General features: G+C 34.9%; 1 protein-coding gene across 2 annotated transcripts in view; it reads right to left on the reverse strand.

Moving 5' to 3' along the window:
* LOC136043832 (iron-sulfur clusters transporter ABCB7, mitochondrial-like) overlaps positions 1-23,327 on the reverse strand; it is a 96,793-nt gene that overhangs the window by 9,525 nt on the left and 63,941 nt on the right. For both annotated transcript variants that reach the window (XM_065728766.1, XM_065728767.1), the window contains exons 6-8: positions 22,616-22,773; positions 9,027-9,161; positions 516-674 (exon numbers count right to left, since the gene is read on the reverse strand). In XM_065728766.1, coding sequence (XP_065584838.1) covers positions 516-674; positions 9,027-9,161; positions 22,616-22,773 — 452 coding nt within the window. The remainder of the gene's footprint in view (positions 1-515; positions 675-9,026; positions 9,162-22,615; positions 22,774-23,327) is intronic.

Here is a 23,327-nt window from a genome sequence, read left to right on the forward strand (position 1 = left end):
TGTTGGGACCTTGTAAATAAAGTCACTGTAGAGTTTGATACATAAAAAAAAAAAAAAAAAAAAAAAAAAAAAAAAAAAAAAAAAAAAAAAAAATAATAATAATAGAGAAGCTAATCATCAGGGCTTTTTTTCAAAATTTTATTGTGTAAACTTCTGAATACTAAATTTTTTGGAATTTAGTAGACGGTAAGTCAATTTATCTTCATTCAAGAGGCAACCATGTTTCTAGGTGTCAGTAACTGGCAAACAACCAAACTTATACCAATTACTCTTATTAATCAGCTCGCACTCAAATCAGGCGATACGAGACTTTACAGGCCCGGCAAAAAATGTAATAGCTTTAGGATTAAATTACGCCAAAGACGAGTTGACTACTTAAAAACTGAAAAAAAAATGTTAAGAGATTAATGTTAAGAGATTGAATTGCAACTATTTAATATTAGGAGCTCAATGTCAGGGGGTTACCTTATCACTCAGTTCTCTGACTTGAAGGCGTCATTTAAAGGAAAATTTACCTGCGGTACAACTGAAATAGCCTTCCTCAGGGTTTCGGGAGTAACTTTTCGAACGTCTTGATTGGCAACATATACTGTGCCATTTTTTGGTTCATAAAATCTATATAAAAGTCGAACAATCGTAGATTTACCAGATCCAGAACCACCAACAATGGCAACCTGTAAAATTATGAAACTAACGATAGATTTAATTAATGATCGACTTATTGAAAAAAAAAAAAAACATATCCAAAAATTTAAGACCTTCTATAAAGATGTGAGAAAAAATTTTAGGGGTAAGGCTTTGAAAAAAGGCAACACCGAAATCGACCTTGAGCCTCAGCCACTCAGGGGTTTGCAGGTCTAACCACTTTTTTAGTCTTCAATATGTCAATATTTCAAATCTAGATATAAAATACAGAACTTGCAAAGGATAACCATCATTCAATTTTATTTAAACTAAATGGCTTGAGTTAGGAAATACAATAATGGATCATTTCTTCTAAGTGATCAGCCCTCCTTTTTTGCTTTAAATCAGTAGTAACACATTCTGATTACTTTAACACCATCCCCCCTCCAAACCTACTATGTACAACCCTCCATATGCATTATGCAAATTTCTGCTAAAGACTGATCCCTATTCACAGGGATAATAGAATCGAGTTTATGTATGTATAAAATCGGGTATATGGCAAAATGTAGTTTGTATAGTCAGGTTGAATCCTCAAAATGTCTTCTAAACCTTGGTTCTATCATCTCTGTGAGTAAGGATCAGTCTTTAGCAGAAATTTTCCAAAACACTGGTATTGGCTCACCTTGAATTGATGTTGATTGTCAACAATAAAAGGTAACAGGAATTGATTAAAAAGTTGATTAGATACTCATCATATGAAAAGCACTGATAAATAACAGGAGTTTAAGATTGAGAAAATCACATTTGAAGACTTCATCTAGAGTTATATGGATCCATCCAAAAGTCTCAATACCCTGAAATTATGCTACAGCAAAGACTTCTGCATAAAACGCTGTTTTTACGCCCCCCCTCTCTTTTTAGATATATACCCTTAGGATGGACGAATTAAGTATTATTTTTTAAAGGGCAGTTTGTACTTCAATTTACCAAAAAAAAAAAAAAAATAAATAAAATATAATTTTCTAAATTGGTTAAGTGGAAAGTTACACATGTCTTTGAAAATTAGGACAGCCCGGGAGCTCAATGTTCAATGAAAATGACTCTCATATCCAATTATGTTGTTTTACACTTAGCGGGCACCAAATTTGAAAATAAGAAACATGGGCGAAAACTCAGCAGAAAATATATTAACATGGAGCTCTAAAAATTTATACAGAAGACCAACACTGACATAAATCTAAGCTATGAATTAATTTGGATACAATTGAAATTATTCTAGATTGAACACTTCAAATTATTAATTAATTCACTTATCAATAAAACATCTATTAGAAAACCCAATTTGGCTATCCCATCCTATTATGTTTGTCCCTTTAGTTGACTATTGGCATATCAGTAGAATCTTTCTTTTCTTCTGATTTAAACAATATCACTTTTATTACTTAATTTTTACATTTTCCCACTACCCTATATTTGTTCATTAGCCCTACTGAACATAACGTTTGTACTACCAGATCAAGAGAGTTCCGGGAAAAAATATCGTTAATAATTTTCTGAGGACAGGGGGAGGTCGGACCATAGAGGGCCAGGTGTCAGCTGCCAGAAGTTTGTACTGCTGGAGTTTTTACTGCTAGAATGTTGTTCTACTGGACGATCAGATGAAGATAAACTGGGTGTTATAACCGTCTGGTTAGGCTTGTTTCTAAGCAAGAAAAGTTTTTGCTTGTTTCCTTCTACGATTCAGTGTGGCAGAAAAGGGGAAAATTTTCGCAACAAAAAAATCTTAATCATTGTAAAACAACCAAATCGTAGAAAATCCCGATTTTAAGGTATACATACACCAAAGATAGAGCTAGAGGGGTGGAGGTGAAGACGCTTTCATTTTGATGTCCTTGGTACTCTAAAAGCGAGCGGTAGAACAGGGCATTTTACGAAAATTCGAGAAGATGGAACAAAGATAATGAATTAAAAAGAACAACAACATTCCTAAAATCCATATCATAAGATATTGGATATTTAAAGTTGAAAAAAAATATTGAAATAAAATATTGGAATATTGAACAAAGTAAAAAAAGTAAAATCTTCGAATTTCGAAACGATAAGATGAAAACAGCCTTCTTTGGTAAACCTTGAAGATAAGAAATTTAATAAGTAAGGAAAGGAAAAGTTGTCAAATTCTATTCTGAAAATTATAAAGTACTTAGGGTTTATGATCCCTCTGAAACACACTATTTTGCGACAAGGCTACAGCTGTAGCGTCCACCGAAGGGACAAGACAGTTCTATTTTTTGCTTCTTCAGCTTGAGATCTATCCATTCAACGAGCCAGATATATAATAATGCTAACACACTGTCTTAGAGGATGATCTGAACCTCTTTAGTAAAATAGGAACATTTCTATATTTTCGCTGATTTCTGCGGAATTTCAAAGCCTTCTTAGATCTAAAAAAAAAAAAAAGAAAAAAAAGAAAAAAAGAAAGAAAGCATACCAAAGACTTGCAAAAAAACTTAAAATACCATAATAGCCCATATAGTAACTATAAACCTTAAAATAATACTTGTGCTGTACCAATTTAATATTCAACCCTTTGTGGTGCGGCCTTTATACTGGAGGCTAGCAATACTAGCTTGTTTTCCCATGAGACGCTAGATAGCATTTCTTGAAAAAGCCTTTGCTTCAGCTCCATATCTTATGAATCATCAAGATTTTCGGACTTGTAATCCAATGAGCTCCATCCGATCCAAAGCTTATACAACCGCCCGTTCCCCAAAAAACCTTATATGCTCCGGGGCATAAATAGCAACCCTTGCCCACGGGTTCTGGGGAATGATGACCACCCTAAAGACATTTGTAAATGATTTTTGGAGTATTGGTAACAAAATGGCTGTCTCACAATTTCAACTGAAAGTGTTTTGAAAAAAGAAGACGTCAAGGAGGGGAGCTAGTTGTTCTCTGTCATGTTTGACTCTTAAAGGGAACTAGAACTATACATCTCAAATTAAATGAACCTCTTCTAAAATTCAAAGAACCACCCCTTCAATAAAAACCTGACAAGCCCTTGAGGGATAACTAACCCTTACCACCTGCCTCTGGGGGTATCTATCCACCCCAAAAGACTTAATATATGATCTCTGAACGATTTTTGAACAAATGACTACCTAAAAATTTATTGGATACTTTTATGGAAAATAAGACGTAGGGGGAGGGCCGCCCCCGATCACTTTGACTCATAAAAAAGGAACTAGAACATTTGATTTCTAATACAATGAGCCCTATCAGGAGCTTAAAGGACCACCCTTTCTATATATACTTTATATGCCCCCAGGGCATAACTTACAACCCTTGCCCTGAGGGGCCCGGGGGGTTCTCATCCTCAAGGGCATAATTTCCAGACCTTTCAATTATTTTAAACACAATGGCTATCTTAAAATTTTGTTTCGATGTGTTTGGGGAAACAGAGGACGTGGAAGGGGAGTTAGTTGCCCTTAAACCACTTTCGACTATTACAGAGGGCACTAGCCCTTTCAATTTCCAATCAATAAGCATTTTCTGAAGTTCCTACGATAACAAATGGTCATCTCCAAAATTTCTATCAGAAGCATTTCAGGAAAATACGAGATGAAGGGGGGTAAAAAGGGTACTAAAACTTCTTATTAACCATCCAATGAGCCCCCTCCGAAGGTTATACAATCCCCCTTTCTATAAAGAACTTTTATACCCCAAGGGCATAACTTACAACCCTTGCCCTGAGGACTGTAGAGGGGTTGTCATCCTTCAATAAAATAATTTACGGACCTTTCAACTACATTGAACAAGATGGCTTTCTCAAAATTTTTGATTTGATATTATTAGGGAAATAGTGAGCGTGGAAGGAGGGTTTAGTTGCCTTCCAATCATTTTCGCCCCTGTGCCCCCCGGCGTCCCCTTTGTAGTTGTGTCCCTGTGTCCCGGTCGTCATTTATATTCTCTGTGTCCCGGTCGTCATTTGTGTCCCGGTGTCCCAGTCTGTGATTTCTCTTTGAGTGTCCCGGGCGTCATTTATATTCCTTGTGTCCCGGTCGTCATGTGTGTCCCGGTGTCCCGGTCTGTATATACATTCGTTTTTGAATTGGTCTTTTTTTTAGTTTTTAGTTTTTTACCTTTTTTTTATTTTTTTTAGTTATACCTCATGATTCTAATGATTGCCCTTGAGCTTTGTTGATGATGATTGCTAATCGAACATTCCCTGTGTCCCCGTCGTCATTTATATATCCCCCTGTGCCCCCCGGCGTCCCCGTTGTAGTTGTGTCCCTGTGTCCCGGTCGTCATTTATATTCCCTGTGTCCCGGTCGTCATTTGTATCCCGGTGTCCCGGTCTGTATATACATTCGTTTTTTTAGTTTTGTTTTTCTCCTTTATTTTTCATTTTTTTTTTATTTTTTAGTTTTGTAGCTTTTTTAGTTTTTTTCTTTTTGGTTTTTTTGTAGTTTTTACCTTTTTTTAGTTTTATTTACTTATGTCCTGGTCGTCATTTATACTCCCTGTGTCCCGGTCGCCATTTGTGTCCTGGTGCTTTGTTGATGGTGATTGCTAATCGAACATTCCCTGTGTCCCGGTCGCATTCCCTTTGAGTGTCGTCATTTATATTCCCTATGTGCCGATGTCCCGGTCGTCACTTGTGTCCCGATGTCCCGGTCTGTAATTTCGTCAGTCGAAAACATGACGTCAGTCAACACACAAACATGACGTCACCCGACAGACAGACCCACACATCCACAGACAACTGATATATATATATATATATATATATATATATATATATATATATATATATATATATATATATATATATATATATATATATATATATATATATATATATATATATATATATATATATATATATATATATATATATATATATATATGCCTTATATGCACCAAGGGCATAACTTACAACCCTTGCCCTGAGGGGTTGTCATCCTCAAACACATAATTTCCAGACCTTTCAGTTATGTTGAACAAAATGGCTGTATCAAAATTTTGATTGGATGTGTTTGGGGAAATGGTGAGCATGGGAGGGGGATTAGTTGGACTCCAGTCACTTCCGACTATTAGAAGGCACTAGCCCTTTCAATTTCCAATCAAATGAGCCTTTTTCGAAGTTTTACGACAACAAATGGCAATTTCAAATTTCCATCAGATGCATTTCAGGAAAATGCTAGTTGTGTGTATGTGGGGGGGGGAGGTCCACTCTCCCATCACCTTGAATCTCAAAAAGGGCACTAAAACTTCAAACTAGCAACCCAATGAGCCCCCTACGAAGTTTATACACTCATTCTTTCTATATAAACATTTTATGTTCCCAGGGCACAGCTTATAACCCTTGCCCTGAGGGCTGTAGGGGGGGGGGGGGGGGTTCATCCTTAAATACATAATTTCCGACCTTACCACTAAGTTGAACAAAATGACTACCTCAAAATTTTGATTGGATATGCTTGGGGAAATGGTGGGCACGAAAGGAAGGTTAGTTGCCCTCCAATTACTTGTTACCATTAAAAAGGGCATTAGTCCTTTCAACTTCCAATCGTATGAGCCTTTTATGAATTTTCTACGACAACAAATGGCCGTACATAATTTTTATCAGATACATTTCAGGAAAATACGAGGTGTGTGTGTATGGGGGGGGGGTGTCATACTCAAAGGCATCATTCCGGACCTTTCAACTACATTGAACAAAATGGCTCTCTCAAAAATTCAATTGAATGTATTTGGTTAAATGGTAGACTTGGGAGGGGTGTTAGTTGCCCTTCAATCATTTTCAACTATGAAAAAGGACACTAGCCCTTCCGATTTCCAATCAAATGAGCTCTTTTCCAAGTTTCTACGACAACTCCTTCGATACAAAGTACTCGTTCCACATCACTCTTTACTTAGGCAGCGCTATTGTGCTGCCTACAACAAGAATTGCCATTGATTGGCATGACCGCATAGGGCGTTTGACAATAAATCATTGGAGTTGAGTTGAGTTAAAGGGAAGTTTGGAAACTTCTTACGTTGTGATGCTAAAATTAAAATAGCTGACTTTAGCGCTTCCTTCAGCTCACTAGAACAACTCATTTCAGCACGAGGCCGTCTGAACCAGGCACAAAACACCTTTCCTCTACACCACTCTTTGCTCCTTACTTCTTCTCTTCTCCTTACCGTTCCTCCATATGCTCGACTCTTTACTCCTTCTCACGACATTCACAATCCCTTTGCATTTTTCCTTATGACACCCATTCAACCCCCCTGGATGTTATCCTGATTTTCTTTTAATCAAACTTCAAAATAAGCGAAACTTTCAGGAGCCTGTCATCATTAATATACAAGATGCGACTTAACCTTTTTAAATCTTTCTTTTATTATAGACATAAAGCGTAGATTTGAACCATAAAATTCTCATATAGCTTATTGTTTGATTTCCAGTCACTCAAATGACAAAAAAAAACTACCCTTAAACAATTTCCCTGGGAAGACCTAACCCATCATCATCAACTTTTTGAAGCTCCACATTTCAGAGCCATACTTAACAGCTGTCATTACTATGGCTGTTACATTCTAATCTTAGTTCTAAGACTTAATTTCCTATTCTTCCAAACATTTATCAAATGCAAAAGAACGCCGTACTTTCGAGCGTTTTTTATTGTGGATGCCCATTGCCTCCACCCTGTTTTTGGAGCAGGTTGGACGGTCCAAATGTCGAACACCACGTACAACTTTTAAGTTTTTTTTTTCTCCAAAAGACAGACCAAAATTTAATTCCCCACAAATGTTGCCAATGATTCAGATTTGCTGCAAAATTCCACGCCGTCGGCAAAGGAGGTCTAGTTACAGTTACACAGACATGTCCTAAGAACCGATGCTAAATGTACTAGAAATCGGAAAAACATGACTTCCTTTCTAGCACATACAGCATAGATCAGACAACGTAATACTATAAGAATAAAGCACATACGCTTACACACATGAATACAAACACACACACAAAATAATACGGCACTCGAATTAAAAAAAAAGTTCAAATAGGGATACAATTCTTTTAATAGACAGTGATGAACTCCACAAACAAAAATACTAGATATTGGGGTCACATATGCAGTGACCGTCATCAGTAGTAATAAATATGCAGACGACGGTCACAGCATAAGTGACAAAAATCTATTGTATTTTCTTTGGTGGAATCTATCACTGGCTATTAAAAGGATTTTATCCCGATTTGAACTCTTATTTATCGTCATGGAAAGGCAGCGTGGTTTTTGAAATTATCCAAACTGGAATTTAAGCTCCCTACCGTTGGCTCTAATCCCTGTTTCATGACCTTTCAGCAAGGTCATATAGGGGTCAATTGGGGGTTGCGGGCCAGCAATCCTACATTTTTGCACATCCTTCCTGTTTACCTTCCCCGGATTTATCCAGGTACCCATTAAGTGCTGGGTCGACTCTGGCTGAGCTTACAGAGTCACGGCAATGACCCCCTTTCTAAACCAAATAACCAGAGACACTAGGACTCGAACCCCTGTTCTCAAGTCAGGGATTTCAAGCCTAGTTTGCAAAACACTCGACTAGGAGGGCACACACTAAACATTATCGAAAAAAAAGGACTAGAAAAAGGCATAGATGATTCTAGACACATGAATTATATAGAATTATGCAGCGATGAAACTAAAGAATTTAAACGATTTCCATAAAGAAGGCAAATAGAATTATCTTTTCTTCAAAAAAAAAAAAAAAAAAAAAAAAAAAAAAAAAAAAAAAAAAAAAAAAAAAAAAAAAAAAAAAAAAAACTCTGATTCGGCCAAGACAACCATAAAAAAAAAATTACTTCTAATTTACGAAGGCATTGTGGGGCCTTTAGCGTGAAATTTTAACCTTTCACTTTTATTTTTACTAAAAACCATTTTTTTTATGTAAATGGTCAATTTTGACTTCGCATAAATAATTTAGTATTCGTTAACCTATAGCAAAGAGATTATATTAAGCAACAAACGAATATTAAAAATGGATTTGCTAATATATTTTTAAGACGTTAGATTTGTTCGTTTGATTTATCAGTTGTTTTTTTTATTTTTTTCGTGTTTCTCATAATTGTCTTTTATAATTGAAATAGACATAACAAAACAATAGATATTGACTATTGACCAATGAAATTATTTTCTATTCTAATAAATAAAATTTTCTGGATAGAATCTTTTCAGTAATATATTTAGTAAACTCGAGTAAATTTAGTTTACATAATTTTAATATTATTCTAAGCCTTTTAAATATGTGTCAGCCTTTTCACTGATTGCTCCATGAGTATATTCTTCTATCTCAATTATCAGTTCCTCGCCACAATTGATGAGAGAAAGCATATACAAGTAAAAAAAAAGTAAAATTACCTTTTTCCCGGGCTCCACATCGAAGGACAATTTATCCAGAATAGTTTTTCCTTTAACATACTCAAAGTCAACGTCTTCAAATTTAATACTTGCTGAAGAAGGGCTAATAACCAAGGGCATAGAGTTCAGAGAGGGCTGTAAAGATTTATCATCAGTAAGATTTCCAATAAAAACAATATATACCACACAGTGCAAACCCCCTCACTCTATAGTTGAAACGATAAAAATATCTTTTTCATCCATTTAGAAAACTATTTTTGCTCATTTTCGGATTTAATGGGATAGTGTCTACACAATATTATTGAAACATTATCTATAATACGTAAACTGTTATAAATAATGATACGTTGAAACATAAGGTCGATTATTCCAGCTGTTTAGCAAAGAAATACTTATACTTGTCTTAGCGTCAACTTCGTCAATGTGTATAGTCGCCTTTGTCTTTTTTTACTATTCAGCTTACTAAAATGATAATATATAACATATAATAATAACTTATTTATAACCCGTCAGAAGAAAACAAAAGCGGTGCAACAAAAAGAAATGAAACAAACAGTTTCAAAAAGGAAAAAAAGGTAAATGCACTATGGGTGGTCATATACTTATAGGTACTATGGGGTAGTTTCGAAATGTTTTGAACCGATATTGAGGAATCCCTAAACAGATATTATGTTTTTAGGAGGCATATATAATAAAACGGAAAAACTGAAACAATATTATCGAATTGGTCGGATATGTTTGTCATGAAGAATAGGATAAATTCCCGAAAGAACGGTCAATTAAAACTGAGTATAATCCAAACATAAGCTATAAACTAAATAAGCCAAAGATTTTCTGTTATATCTGCCTCACTTGGTTACAGTCTTTAAATAACCAAAAATAATCTTCTTTTTACAATCAGCGACGTCGTGAATCTGGAAAGAATTTGGTGTTTTGCTAATAGTTAATCTTAACCACTGAAAAAGAAAAAACCCAATAGTACAGAGAAGGATTGTTAGATCAGCAAAAAGAAGAGACCCAACGGTATAGAGAAGGATTGATGAGCCAGGGGGTATGTTATTGCTGCTGTTACTCTTATTTACTAGTGTGTTATTGTTACTGTTAGTTGTTAGCAAGTAGTAACTAATTGTCATTATTATAGTTATTGATACTGTTATTGTTACTATTAATTGAAAGATACAAATACATTCATAGGGTAACCAGCCTTTTAACCAGCAAAAAGAAGAAACCTGACGGTATAGAGAAGGATTGATGAACCAGGGGGTATGTTATTGCTGCTGTTACTCTTATTTACTATTGTGTTATCGTTACTGTTAGTTGTTAGCAAGTAGCAACTAATTGTCATTATTATAGTTATTGATACTGTTATTGTTACTATTAATTGAAAGATACAAATACATTCATAGGGTAACCAGCCTCTTAACCAGCAAAAAGAAGAAACCTGACGGTATAGAGAAGGATTGATGAACCAGGGGGTATGTTATTGCTGCTGTTACTCTTATTTACTACTGTGTTATCGTTACTGTTAGTTGTTAGCAAGTAGCAACTAATTGTCATTATTATAGTTATTGATACTTTTATTGTTACTATTAATTGAAAGATACAAATACATTCACAGGGTAACCAGCCTCTTAACCACCAAAGAGAAGAAATCCGACGGTATAGAGAAGGATTGATGAACCAGGGGGGTATGTAATTGTTCCTGTTACAGTTACTTATTACTGTGTTATTGTTACTGGTAGTCTTACTGCTAGTTGTTAGCAAGTAACAACTTACTGTCATTGCAATCTTTATTAACACTGTTATTGTTTCTATTAATTGAAAGATACAAGCACTTTCATGGGGTAACCAGCTTCTTAACCGTCGAAAAGAAGAAACCCGACAGTATAAAGAAGGATTGGTAGAACAACGGGGTATGTTGTTGTTGCTGTTACTTATTACTGTGTTATTGTTATTGGCAGTGTTACTGTTAGTTGTTAGCAAGTAACAACTTACTGTTATTGTTATTAACACTGATATTGTTACTATTAATCGAAAGATACCAACACATTCATGGGGTAACCAGCTTCTTAACTACCGAAAAGAAGAAACCCGACGGTATAGAGAAGGATTGATGAACCAGGGGGGTATGTTGTTGTTGCTGTTACTGTTGGTTGTTAGCAAGTAACAACTTATTGTCATTGTTATCAATACTGTTATTACTACATTTAATTGAAAGATAAAAACACTTTCATGTGGTAACCAGCTTCTTAACCACCAAAAAAAGAAACCGGATGGTATAGAGAAGGATTGGTAGACCAGAGGGGTATGATACTGTTGGTTTTACTGTTGCTTTTACTGTTACTTATTATTGTGTTATTGTTACCGGTAGTTGTTAGCATGTAACAACATATTGTCATTGTTATTGATACTCTTGATTGAAAGATACGAACACTTTCATTGGATAACCACCTTCTTAACCAACGAAAAGAAGAAACCCGACGGTATAGAGAAGGATTGGTAGGCCCGAGGGGTATGATACTGTTGCTGTTACTTATTACTGTGTTATTGTTACTGGTAGTGTTACTGTCAGTTGTGTTACTGTCAATACTTTCATGGGGTAACCAGCTTCTTAACTACCGAAAAAGAAGAAACCCGACGGTATAGCGAAGGACTGATAGACCAGAGGGGTATGAAATTGTTGTTGTTACTGTTAGTTGTCACTGTGCCACTGTTACGGGTAGTGTAATCCTTAGTTGTTAGTAAGTAACGACTTATTATTACTATTATTGGTATTGTTATTGTTACTATTAAATGAAAGATACAAACACCTTCAAAGACTAAGAGACAGTCCAAATTTTTAGTTTATTAGTTGTTATTAAGTAACAACTTATTGTCATTGTTATTGTTATTGATACTGTTATTGTTACTATTAATTGAAAGATAAAAACACTTTTATGTGGTAACCAGCTTCTCAACCACCAAAAAAAAGAAACCGGATGGTATAGAGAAGGATTGGTAGACCAGAGGGGTATGATACTGTTGGTTTTACTGTTGCTTTTACTGTTACTTATTATTGTGTTATTGTTACCGGTAGTTGTTAGCAAGTAGCAACTAATTGTCATTGTTATTGTTATTAATACTGTTATTGTTACTATTAATTGAAAGATTAAAACACTTTCATGGGGTAACCAGCTTCTTAACCATCGAAAAGAAGAAACCCGACGGTAAATAGAAGGATTGGTAGACCAGAGGGTATATTATTGTTGCTGATACTTGTTAATGTGTCACTGTTACTGGTAGTGTTACTGTCAGTTGTTGTTGTTATTGATACTGTTATTGTTACTAGTAATTGAAAAATATAAATAGTTTCTTGGGATAACCAGCTTCTTAACCACCGAAAGAGACGACAACTGACGGTATGGAGAAGGATTGGGGGACCAGAGGGGTAAGTAATTGTTGCTGTTACTGGTAGTGTTACTGTTAGTTGTTATTAAGTAACAACTTATTGTCATTGTTATTGATACTGTTATTGTTACTATTAATTGAAAGATACAAATATCTTCATGGGGCAACCAGCTTCTTAACCACCGAAAAGAAGAAATACAACGGTATAGCGAAGGATTGGTAGATCAGAGGGGTATGTTATTGTTGCTGTTACTGTTGCTTATTACTGTGTAACTGTTATTGTTGGTTTTTAGTAAGTAACAGCTTATTGTCATTGCTATTATTATCAATACTGTTATTTTTACTATCAACACTTTCATGGGGTAACCAGCTTCTTAACTACCGAAAAAGAAGAAACCCGACGGTATAGCGAAGGACTGATAGACCAGAGGGTATGAAATTGTTGTTGTTACTGTTAGTTGTCACTGTGCCACTGTTACGGGTAGTGTAATCCTTAGTTGTTAGTAGGTAACGACTTATTATTACTATTATTGGTATTGTTATTGTTACTATTAAATGAAAGATACAAACACCTTCAAAGACTAAGAGACAGTCCTAATTTTTGAAATTTTGGAATAAATTATCTGCAATATATAGATAAAATAAAATTCAAATATAAGGGCGTTTATCCAAGCTGAGTAGCAGAAAACTACTTATATTTGTCTTAACTTCTACGTTACCAAATTATATTGCCACATTTGTCTACTTTTCATTCAATTTAATAAAATTGTCGCATTACATGATATACGCTAAAATTTTCATATTTTTTTCCTTCTTCATTTTTCAGCAAAATTTTCTGTTTACCGTTTCTTAATTTTGTTTTTTCTTCATTTTTGAATAATATTTATATTCTGTTATTGTGAAATTTTTCTATAAAGAAAATACAATACAATACCTTTACAATACAATTATTATTATTACTTATGAGAAGAATCTGTTTTTTAATGAAACTTCGCAAGTGTTCCCTGCTTATTCAATACTTTTTTTCCGTTTCATATATATTTTTTTTATTGATTTCAACAGTTTGAAAAGTAATCTAACCAATATGGGTTCTATAGAATCCTTGAGTTTCCGAGAAAGTCCTAAAATTACTTTAAAAAAAAGTAATTAACATCGAATTTAAAAAGCTATAATATACATATACATATAAAAATGTTTAAAACGATAGCCCCAGTTTAAAATCCTTTTAAGATTATACAAAATCAAAACATTCCTTATTCTTTCCATTTTATGTGAAAAATTTTGACTTTTGCTTTCTATTCCATTGATAAATCGTGGATGAGTTTCTTAATTAAAAGTTTTACCTATTTTCATCCATTTTCATTTCATTTAAATCATTTCATTTCATTTTACATCCAGTCGTGGACCCAAAATGTTTAAGCTTTTACCAGTATATGTTTTATCACCAGCTTAATTAAAAGTTTTACTCGTTTGTATATATTTTCATTTCCCTTTGCCTATTTCATATCATTTTGCTTCCAGTGGTGGAACCAAAACATTCAAGCTTTTACTAGTATATATATATATATATATATATATATATACATCTATATATATATAAAAATAAGTTGTCTGTGGATGTGTGGGTCTGTCTGTCGGGTGACGTCATGTTTGTGTGTTGACTGACGTCATGAAGTTAGTTGTCGTCATTTTTGTTATGACGGTGACGTCATTAAAGATATTTAAGACATGCCTTCACGTAGAAATCTATTAATGTTTAACTGTAAAATGACTGATGAACTTACAATGGCAACAGCCGAGGAAGATGCTCAAAGAGTCTATGCCAAAAAACTTGCTGCTGATAGAGAAAGTAAGAAAAGAAAGCGTGCCGAGGAATCAAAAGAACAGCAAGGAAACAGGCTTGAGGCTGATAGAGAAAATAAGAAAAGAAAGCATGCCGAGGAATCAAAAGAACAGCAAGGAAACAGGCTTGAGGCTGATAGAGAAAGAAAGAACAGAAAGCGTGCCGAGGAACTACCAGAGCAACGCGAAACCAGACTTGCTGCTAAAAGAGAAAGTGAAAAAAGAAGGCGTGCCGAGGAACTACCAGAGCAACATGAAACCAGACTTGCTGCTAAAAGAGAAAGTAAAAAAAGAAGGCATGCCGAGGAACTACCAGAGCAACATGAAACCAGACTTGCTGCTAAAAGAGAAAGTGAAAAAAGAAGGCGTGCCGAGGAATCACAAGAACAGCAAGAGATCAGGCTTGCTGCTGATAGAGAAAGTAAGAAAAGAAAGCGTGCCGAGGAATCAGAGCAACCTGAAAATTATCGCCTGGCATTCAGGTACAGCCCAGTCGATGATTATAGCTTGAGTAGATGTGTTCAAATCGGGACTATGTCTAAAATTTGTCCCTATTGCAAGGCCTAGAAATTCAATGGTGAAACAATCGGCATGTGTTGCGCCTCAGGAAAAGCTAAACATCCTCTATTGGCTACACCACCAGAGCCATTGAAGACTTTCCTTACTGGAACTACGTCAGAATCTAAGCGTTTTTTGTCACAAATCAGAAAATATAACTCATGTTTCCAAATGACGTCGTTTGGAGCCCAAATCGAAAATCCAGATCAATTTATGTCTACTTTCAAAGTAAAAGGGCAAATTTATCATAGAGCAGGGTCCCTTCTACCATTCTCAGGCGAGAATCATAAATTTTTACAATTGTACTTCATCAGTGATAGAAATTCTGAATTGAATGCACGTTGCGAAATTTCTCCCAACGTTGAAAGGACAATCGTTTCCCAATTGCAACATCTTTTCCACGAAAATAATAATTTAGTGCGTCTGTTCAAAACAGCCATCGATTTGATGCCTAATGATACGCATAAAATTGTTATTTCCGCTGACAAAACGCCTCCTGGCCAACATGTGCGTAGATACAATGCTCCAACTATCGACGAAGTGGCAATCGTTATGGTCGGTGATCAGTTTTTACCTCGACATATTATTCTTCATAAGCGAAACGCTCAGTTGTTAAGAATTGCTGAAACTCATCGACGCTACGATGCCCTACAATATCCTATCATTTTTTGGGATGGAGCCGACGGCTATCACTTTAATATTAAATTGATGAATCAAGCCACTAACAAAGAAATGAATAAGAAATGCAGTGCAATGCATTATTATTCCTATAGACTAATGATTCGGCAGGATGAAGAAAATTATATTTTAAAATGCCGTCAATTGTTTCACCAATTCGTCGTTGATATGTATGCTAAAATTGAATCAGAACGTTTGCTATATATCCGCCTGAATCATACCAAGCTCCGCTCTGAACAATACATTTATTTGCGAGATGCAGTTATAAATGACGGTAACACCACAAACGTTGGAAGATTAACAATTTTACCTTCGTCATATGCTGGCAGTCCCCGTCATATGCATGAATATGCTCAAGATGCTATTGCGTATGTTCTCCTCTATGGTCGTCCAGATTTATTTATTACATTTACATGTAATCAATCTTGGGACGAGATACTGCAGCTTCTACTTCAAGGACAATCGGCGGTTCATAGACATGACATTACGGCCCGTGTCTTCCGGCAAAAGTTGAAATCACTGATAAACTACATAGTAAATTTTGAAGTGTTTGGGTCAGTGCGATGCTGGATGTACTCAGTGGAATGGCAAAAACGAGGTTTGCCACACGCACATATACTAATCTGGCTACATAAAAAAATTACTTCGAACGAAATTGATGATGTGATTTCCGCTGAAATACCTGATGAAAATGTCGATAAGGGGTTACATGATATTATTGTAAAAAATATGATACATGGACCTTGCGGTGCACTGAACGAAAATTCACCATGCATGGCCAAAGGAAGGTGCACAAAGCAATATCCTCGACTTTTAGTATCCAACACAATTACTGGCAATGATGGTTACCCACAATATAGAAGAAGATCTACTGAAGATGGCGGTAAAACAGCAATAATAAAGAAGCGTAACGGTACCACCATCGAAGCAGATAACCAGTGGGTTGTTCCATATTCCCCATTATTATCAAAAACATTTAATGCACACATAAACGTTGAATACTGTAACTCCGTAAAGGCAATCAAATACATATGTAAATACGTCGACAAAGGCAGTGACATGGCAGTTTTTGGCATGCAGCCCGAAATCAAAGATATCGACGAAATCGTACCATATCAGGCTGGAAGATACATAAGCAGTAATGAAGCTGTTTGGCGAATTCTTTCATTTCTGATACATGAACGTAGTCCAGCTGTTGTTCACTTAGCGGTACATTTACAGAATGGTCAACGTGCTTATTTCTCGGAAACCAACGTGCAACAAAGAGCCCTGAATCCACCGGATACAAAGTTAACCGGTTTCTTTTCGCTTTGCAAAAATGATTCTTTTGCAAAAAACTGCTGTATACTGAAGTACCTTCGTATTACACGTGGAATACTAAAAATAAAGTATTTGAACGTCGAAAACAGGGTAAGTCAGTCGACGGCCAACCTACCATCTTCAAAGATACCACGATAGGAAGACTCTACACCGTTCACCCCAATCAACATGAATGCTTCTTTCTACGCCTGCTTTTGGTGAATGTACCCGGTCCGACATCCTTTGAGTATTTGAGAACTGTAAACGGTACTATACATGACACTTACCGTAGTGCATGCCAAGCTCTGAATTTATTGGAGAATGACCAACACTGGGATAACTGCATCAATGACGCGTGCGAAACGTCAACTCCAAGTCAAATTCGTGCATTGTTTGGCATCATTTTAACAACTTGCTCTCCATCAGCTCCTACAGAGTTATGGGAAAAATATAAGTCAAAAATGTCCGAAGATATACTCCATCGAAAACAGTTAGAGACGTCAGATATGACTTTTGATTTTACATCAGAAATTTATAACTACACTTTAGTTATTATAGAAGATTTGTGCGTACGTATGGCAAACAAACCTCTTCAGGATTTGGGAATGCCTTCACCTAACCGTATCGATGCTGTTTCGACATGTGTAGAATTGGATCGTGAGCAAAGTTACAGTACGAGTGATCTATTGTCGTATGTACAAAATAACATTTCCAAGTTAACGTCGGAACAAAAAGACATTTATGATACGATAATGCATTGTGTCGATAACAACGTTGGAGAAATATTCTTTTTGGATGCGCCAGGAGGTACTGGTAAAACGTTTGTGATAAAACTGATTCTGGCATCAATTCGATCAAAAAATGATATAGCGTTGGCAATTGCGTCGTCCGGAATAGCCGCAACATTGCTGCCTGGTGGAAGAACTGCTCATTCCGCTTTGAAATTGCCTCTGAATTTGCATTCTACAGAAACTCCCACGTGCAATATTTCCAAATCATCTGGGATGGGTAAAGTATTGCAGCAGTGCAAACTTATTATTTGGGATGAGTGCACAATGGCACACAAAAAATCGCTCGAGGCTCTGGATCAATGCTGGAAAGATTTGCGACGGAAGTCGAAACCCTTTGGCAGCACATTAATATTGCTTGCGGGAGATTTCAGGCAAACATTACCTATAATACCTAGATCAACTCCTGCAGACGAAATGAATGCTTGCCTGAAAAATTCTAATTTATGGACACACGTAAAAACATTAAAATTAACTACAAATATGCGTGTCCGATTGCAAAACGATGATTCTGGTCAAACATTTTCAGATCAATTGCTGGCAATTGGAAACGGAAAGCTCCCAGTAGACTCAATTTCAGGACGTATACAACTACCTGCTGATTTCTGTAATTTAGTGACGTCCAAAAATGAATTGATTGAAAAAGTATTTCCGAATATTCTAAACAATAATAAAAATAATAAATGGCTAAGTGAAAGAGCGATGCTTGCAGCCAAAAATATAGACGTCCACGAAATCAACAATATTGTTTTGACCAAGATTCGAGACCAGGCAGTCCTTTACAAGTCAGTCGACACAGTTTTGGAACCAAATGAAGCGGTTAATTATCCATCTGAATTTTTAAATTCCGTGGATCTTTCAGGGTTTTCACCACATGTGCTACAACTAAAAATAGGCGTACCAATAATACTTTTAAGAAATATCAACCCACCAAAGCTTTGCAATGGCACGCGACTTGCCGTAAAAAAAAACAATGGAAAACCTAATAGAGGCCACAATCTTGACAGGGCCTTTTGAGGGTGAGGCTGTTCTTATTCCTCGCATTCCCATGATTCCAACGGATCTGCCTTTTCAATTTAAAAGATTGCAATTCCCAATTCGATTAGCATTTGCAATCACCATTAACAAAGCTCAAGTTCAATCATTAGAAAAATGTGGTATAGATCTTAATACTGATTGTTTTTCCCATGGACAATTGTACGTTGCATGTTCGAGGGTCGGTAAACCTGACAATCTATTTATATGCAGCGACAATTGGACAGCGAAGAATGTTGTATATTCGCAAGTTTTACGCAGTTAATTTGTATTGTATCTATCTATCTTCTATCTATATAAAAACGAGTTGTGTGTATGCATGTTTGTTTGTTTGTAAAAAGAGCGTTTGCATATGACGTCATTATTAGTATATAAGGCTTTGTATATGCACAGACAATGGGAAAGCCAAGAATGTTGTATATTCGCAAGTTTTACGTAGTTTGAGCGCCACCCCAACACCTAGTTGGTGGGGGCGCTTCGCGCCCCCCCCAAGCCCCCCCGCGCGCGTAAGTCGTTACGCGCCATAATAGTTACGCGCCATTGTAGTTGTGTCCCTATGTCCCACCTGTGAATATAGATAGATATATATATATGGTTTTAACTACGTAAAACTTGCGAATATACAACATTCTTTGCTGTCCCATTGTCTTTGCATATAAATAGATTGTCAGGTTTACCGACTCTTGAACATGCAACATATAATGGTCCATGGGAAAACAATCTGTATTCAGATCTATACCTCATGATTCTAATGATTGCCCTTGAGCTTTGTTGATGGTGATTGCTAATCGACCATTCCCTGTCCCGGTGTCCCGGTCGTCATTTACATCCCCCTGTTTCCCCCGGTGTCCCCGTTGTAGTTGTGTCCCTGTGTCCCGGTCGTCATTTATATTCCCTGTGTCCCGGGTCCCGGTCGTCATTTGTATCTCGGTGTCCCGGTCTGTATATACATTCGTTTTTTAGTTTATTTTTTCTCCTTTATTTTTTTCCTTTTTTTTTCTTTTTTAGCTTATTTAGATTTTTAGATTTTTTAGTTTTTTTATTAGTTTTTAGTTTTTTTTTCTTTTTAGTTTTTTTGTCCCGGTCGTCATTTATATCCCCCTGTTTCCCCCGGTGTCCCCGTTGTAGTTGTGTCCCTGTGTCCCGGTCGTCATTTATATTCCCTGTGTCCCGGTCGTCATTTGTATCCCGGTGTACCGGTCTGTATATACATTCGTTTTTTAGTTTTGTTTTTCTCCTTTATTTTTTTCCTTTTTTTTTCTTTTTTAGTTTATTTAGATTTTTAGATTTTTTAGTTTTTTTATTAGTTTTTAGTTTTTTTTTCTTTTTGGTTTTTTTGTAGTTTTTACCTTCTTTTTAGTTTTGTTAATTTTTTTTTTTACTTGTGTCCTGGTCGTCATTTATACTCCCTGTGTCCCGGTGCTTTGTTGATTGCTAATCGAACATTCCTTTTGTCCTGGTCGCTTTCTCTTTGAGTGTCGTCATTTATTTTTTTCTTTTTTAGTTCTTTTAGTTTTTACCTTTTTTTGTTTTTTTTAGTTTTTAGTTTTTTTAGTTTTTTACCTTTTTTTAGTTTTTTTAGTTTTTTTAGTTTTTTAGCTTTTTTATTTTTTTTATTAGTTTTTATTTTTTTTGTAGTTTTTGCCTTTTTTTTAGTTTTTTTAGTTTTTTAGCTTTTTTATTAGTTTTTAGTTTTTTTTGTAGTTTTTGCCTTTTTTTAGTTTTTTTAGTTTTTTAGCTTTTTTATTTTTTTTATTAGTTTTTAGTTTTTTTTGTAGTTTTTGCCTTTTTTTAGTTTTTTCAGTTTTGACGTCACCTGATCCAGTTTTTTCAGGTGACGTCACCTGATCCACGATCCACAGATCCACAGACAACTTATTTTTATATATATAGATAGTTTTTTTTTTTACTTATGTCCTGGTCGTCATTTATACTCCCTGTGTCCCGGTGCTTTGTTGATTGCTAATCGAACATTCCTTTTGTCCTGGTCGCTTTCTCTTTGAGTGTCGTCATTTATTAGTTTTTTCCCTTTTTTTTTTTTTTTTTAGTTTTTTACCTTTTTTTAGTTTTTTTAGTTTTTTTAGTTTTTTAGCTTTTTTTCTTTTTTTATTAGTTTTTAGTTTTTTTTTGTAGTTTTTGCCTTTTTTTAGTTTTTTCAGTTTTTTTTTTTAGTTTTTTATTGGTTTTTACCTTTATAGTTTTTTTAGTTTTTTAGCTTTTTTATTTTTTTTATTAGTTTTTAGTTTTTTTTGTAGTTTTTGCCTTTTTTTAGTTTTTTCAGTTTTGACGTCACCTGATCCAGTTTTTTCAGGTGACGTCACCTGATCCATCCATCCATCCATCCACAGACAGACAGACAACTTATTTTTATATATATAGAAGATATATATATATATATATATATATATATATATATATATATATATATATATATATATATATATATATATATATATATATATATATATAGATTCTCTTACTTCAAGTTTCGCCAGTTTTTATGTATTTTTTCATTTCATCTTACTTATTATTAAAAAGGACAGGATTACAAAGACTGGGAAAATATTGCAGAAATAAAAAAAAAGTTTAAGCATAACTTTATAAGTATTCTATGCTTTTTAAAGTTGTATGTTTGTCTTATTTTTTTTTTTAAGAGGAATCAAGATAGAGAAGGTTGAAGTTCTAAAAGGTTAAGAAAGTAGAAAAAGAATTTTTTGTTAACCAAAATGTGTACTTTTTTTTTTAAACTAGTCTAGTCATGTACTTCAGCGTGCAAATACTACACAAACAGTAGAAAAAGCCATCCCGCAAAATGGTCTGGGTTTTTTTTTTTAGGTTTTTCGAAATTCATCCTATTTTTCTTGTAAGTTGCGTTTTTTTTTTTTTTTTTTTGTTTTTTTTTTTGTGTGTGTTTCCTGAAGTTGCAGAATATTCCCAATAGACTCATATCAGGAAAAAATAAATAGAAAAATTCGTTCTAAGACAACACTGGCTATATATGACATTAAAGAAAAACACACAAAAAAACAATAAATTATACAATTAAAAGAATAACCAAGAAAACGAGGATGATTTAAGTTTAATTTCCACAGCAAATGGTTTACCAAAGTCTTTTAGGAAGGCAATTGAAATTTAAAAATGCATAAATATTGCTTTGAACAGAGATACTGGAGATATTCCTATAAACCAAATTTACAATAACTTAATACTAAAAGAACCGAGTAATATTCTTTCTTGTTTTAAACCAAGATCATCTGAACATATTAATAAAAATCAGTTCAGTAGGCACGCTAAGTTAATCGCTAAGATGAGAGCTCTTATCCAATCTAATTTGTGAATAGTCTTTCATTTATTATGGCTTGGTTTTTGCCCAAGTATTTGCTTTTGTCTTTTCGCTTATTTGTGTCCACTGGCTGAAAATAACCTTCGTTTTCTTGTTTTTTTTTTGTTTTTTTTTTCAATAATTAATTTCCCTTTTTTTCAAACGTTATGAATAGAGAGCAAGAAAACAGAACTACTCTCCTACTGATTAGACTTTCAGGCAATTTTTTGATAACTTTAAAAATCTAATCAATAAACTCTTCCAATCAACCAATCTTAACACTAATCAACTCTAACCCAATCACTTTGATATTTATTAATAACCAAGTTGATTTGAGGGCTAATCTAACAGTAAAAAAATTATCAATGGTTCTATAAAAAGACCCAAAAGACCAAGTTCTCCTATGAAGTTAGTAAAAAAAGTAAAGCATAGCTTATTAAGGAGCCAATCATACCACTACTACCAACTAACTGTAACATTAGGCAGCCATAGGTCACCACAGCTATGTATGTTCCTCCTCCATCCCAACTTATTCAAAGCCTTCCTCATTACACCCTCCCAAGAAGTTTCCATTTCCCTTAAAACTTTGCTTAGGACATCCTCTCGCCCCATTCGAGGACAACCCACTTTTCGTTTAGCCCAAGACGGTTGGCCGGAAAGGAAAATCTTTGGCAGCTTACCTGAATTTTAGGCTGGACTCGCATAATGGCAAACATTGTTTGCATATCAATTAAGGACTGTCGCACTTCTCTATATACAGTTCCAAGGAAATTAAGAGGCAAAGATAGTTGAAATAGCAGTCCATTTACCATCACCAAATCACCAACAGTCATCGTCCCTGTGGACAAAAAGAAAATGAGTTTTTTTTTTCAATTCTTTCAAAAAGCATCAAGGACAATGAAAGGGAAATATGATAGCTTCAATCTGTTTGTTGGAAACTTACATGATCGTGTATATGTTTAAAAAATAGAAAGAAAAATCTGGGATTCAATCTAAAATGTAAAATGACAGTTATGCAGTTGTTGGTACTAGTAGGCGCCAACTTTAAAAAAGAAGAACCATGGTTGAAACATCAGCAAAAAAAAACCTAAAAACATGTGGCACTAAACAGCTGAAAAATGTGCAGCTTTTTTTTAAGGCGTAGTTGTCTTTGGGAAGCAACATATCGTTAATGTCTGGATTTTTACGGACAAAATGAGTTGTCAAATTTAACTTAATAGTTTAGTTTAATTATTTTTACGATTCAACACAACAACACTGACGAAATGTGATACTACCCTAGAAACTTCATAATGTTAAGACAAAAAAGAAAAATCCTAGAATAATCGCGATTTTCAGCTATGAATAGACTTCGGATGGTTTCAGGGGCAAAAAAAATTACTTTGACGCAGT

This window comes from Artemia franciscana, chromosome 2 (assembly GCF_032884065.1).
Source record: "Artemia franciscana chromosome 2, ASM3288406v1, whole genome shotgun sequence".
In the NCBI taxonomy this organism is placed as follows: domain Eukaryota; kingdom Metazoa; phylum Arthropoda; class Branchiopoda; order Anostraca; family Artemiidae; genus Artemia; species Artemia franciscana.